The sequence below is a fragment of the Zingiber officinale genome, chromosome 4B (genome assembly GCF_018446385.1).
Source record: "Zingiber officinale cultivar Zhangliang chromosome 4B, Zo_v1.1, whole genome shotgun sequence".
Taxonomy (NCBI): Eukaryota; Viridiplantae; Streptophyta; class Magnoliopsida; order Zingiberales; family Zingiberaceae; genus Zingiber; species Zingiber officinale.
This window is the reverse complement of record NC_055993.1, coordinates 91,455,158-91,456,973: the sequence shown is the minus strand read 5'-3', so window position 1 is coordinate 91,456,973 and position 1,816 is coordinate 91,455,158. Positions and strand designations below refer to the sequence as shown.

The 1,816-nt window shown below is 51.9% G+C and overlaps 1 protein-coding gene across 1 annotated transcript; it reads right to left on the bottom strand.

The window, feature by feature from the left end:
• Positions 1–265: 265 nt before the first annotated feature.
• Positions 266–1,468, bottom strand: LOC121978385. The gene is made up of 2 exons (XM_042530738.1): positions 1,245–1,468; positions 266–1,157 (listed from the first exon to the last, which is right to left on the bottom strand). Exons 1-2 carry the CDS (start codon positions 1,466–1,468, stop codon positions 266–268), a joined length of 1,116 nt encoding a protein of 371 aa, XP_042386672.1.
• Positions 1,469–1,816: the final 348 nt, after the last annotated feature.

Here is a 1,816-nt window from a genome sequence, read left to right as displayed (position 1 = left end):
TAGCTTGCTCCGGGTTGCACCCTACAGCATGGATCTCCAATTGGCACTCATGAGACTTGCGTGCCCGGCCTGAATCTCCATCGGTGGGACCTCTAGAGATTATGCCTATATCTCTGATGGTCGCGTTGCCCCGATTTTTGGCTTCACGGACTTCTCTTGGTTCTCCAGTACGCCCGTGTTGTTGCATGATTGGCCCTTCTTGTTCAGCCCGGGGTTGGCTAGCTTGCCCCGCTGCATTGCGCCGCTCTTCCATCATCCTCTGGACCTAAGGAGCCAACTCAATGGGTGGTAAACCCAGCTCCACAGCGCGCCTAGAATCATGAGCAAATTGGAAGCAGTCGTTGGTGGCGTGCGTGTGGGACCGGTGGTATGTGCAATAACGTGGTCCCCAGGGTCCAGGTCGAGGGACCTGAACTGCAGCTACATGTGGGACCGGTCGAGCATCCTGCCCGGGTTGGAAAGTCAGTCGAGCATCCCGAGCACGTGGGAGAGGTTGAGCAGGCGGTTGAGGTGCTCTTCTCTCCGGTTTGTTAGTAGCTGGAGGTGACTTGTCCGCCTTCCTTCGTGCCTCCTGCGCTTCCTCTACGTTGATGTAGCTAGCCGCCTTCTCCAGCATCTCATCGAAATTCTTTACGGGATTTCTAATGAGCTCCTGAAAGAACTCTCCCTCAGTGATTTCATGGGAGAAGGCGCTCATAAGTATTTCGGATGTGGCCAAGGGAACATCTTGAGTCACTTGATTGAAGCGCTTGATATAGCTTCTCAATGACTCTGCAGACCCCTGCTTGAGAGTAAACAAGCAGTGATTAGTCTTTTGATACTTCTTGCTGCTAGCGAAGTGCCGCAGGAATGCAATCTTGAAGTCAGAGAAACACATGATGGATCCGTGTGACAGTCCATCGAACCATTTCTGGGCAGAGCCCGACAGGGTGTTTAGGAAGACCCGACATTTAATGTCGTCACTATACTGATGCAGCAGAACTACGTTCCTGAACTTGCGAAGGTGGTCTTCAGGGTCTTTACTGCCATCATATTCCCCTATAGCAGGGGATCGATATCCCTTCGGTAGCTTTTCCTCCAAGATTTTGGAAGAGAAGGGTACTTTCTCTTCCGGTTCTGACCGGTGCTCTTCGCAGGGAATGATAGATTTCCCTCTCCTGGAATCCTTGGGCAAAGAACTCTCAGCCACTGAAACTTATGGTTGCTCCTTGCGACTATAACATCCAGGGTCCGATTGATAGTACCCCCGACCTGACTCTCTATAGAAAGCCGGAGGAAAGTCTAGAGGTTGTTTTCGCTTAGAGCCTTGATCAGAGGCATGAGAAGGTTCTTTAGAAACTTCAGGTAGCTTCTTTAGTTGGGAGGCAGTCGTTTGTTGTTTTTCCGAGGTCGCTCGCTTCTTGGCCTCCTTGAAGAGCTCGTATTCTCCTGCAGTCATGGTCACGTTGATTCGTCTCGAGTCCTCCATCGTCACATTCTGGAACAGGTTGTTGTGTTCACATAGATGACGCCAAATTTGATCTCGTCCGGAAGCTGAGTCGGACAGAGGCGGGCTGTGCTAGAGTCGGAGTTGATGGAAAGTCGTTGCGGAGCAAGGTCGATCTGGCACCAGCCGAAAGGGCTCGCACAGGCGGATGATGAGAGATGACGACTCGAGGGCCCTGCGCACGCTCAGACAAGCACCCGGGTCGTTAGAGACCAAAAACCAGGGAAAAAGTCCCCGGGTCAGGCCCTCCGATTCTCAAGTCAAGTACTTTTTCCCCAAAAACACAGAAAAAGGACAAAAAGGAAGGACGAGTGTGAAATGACGAGTGAG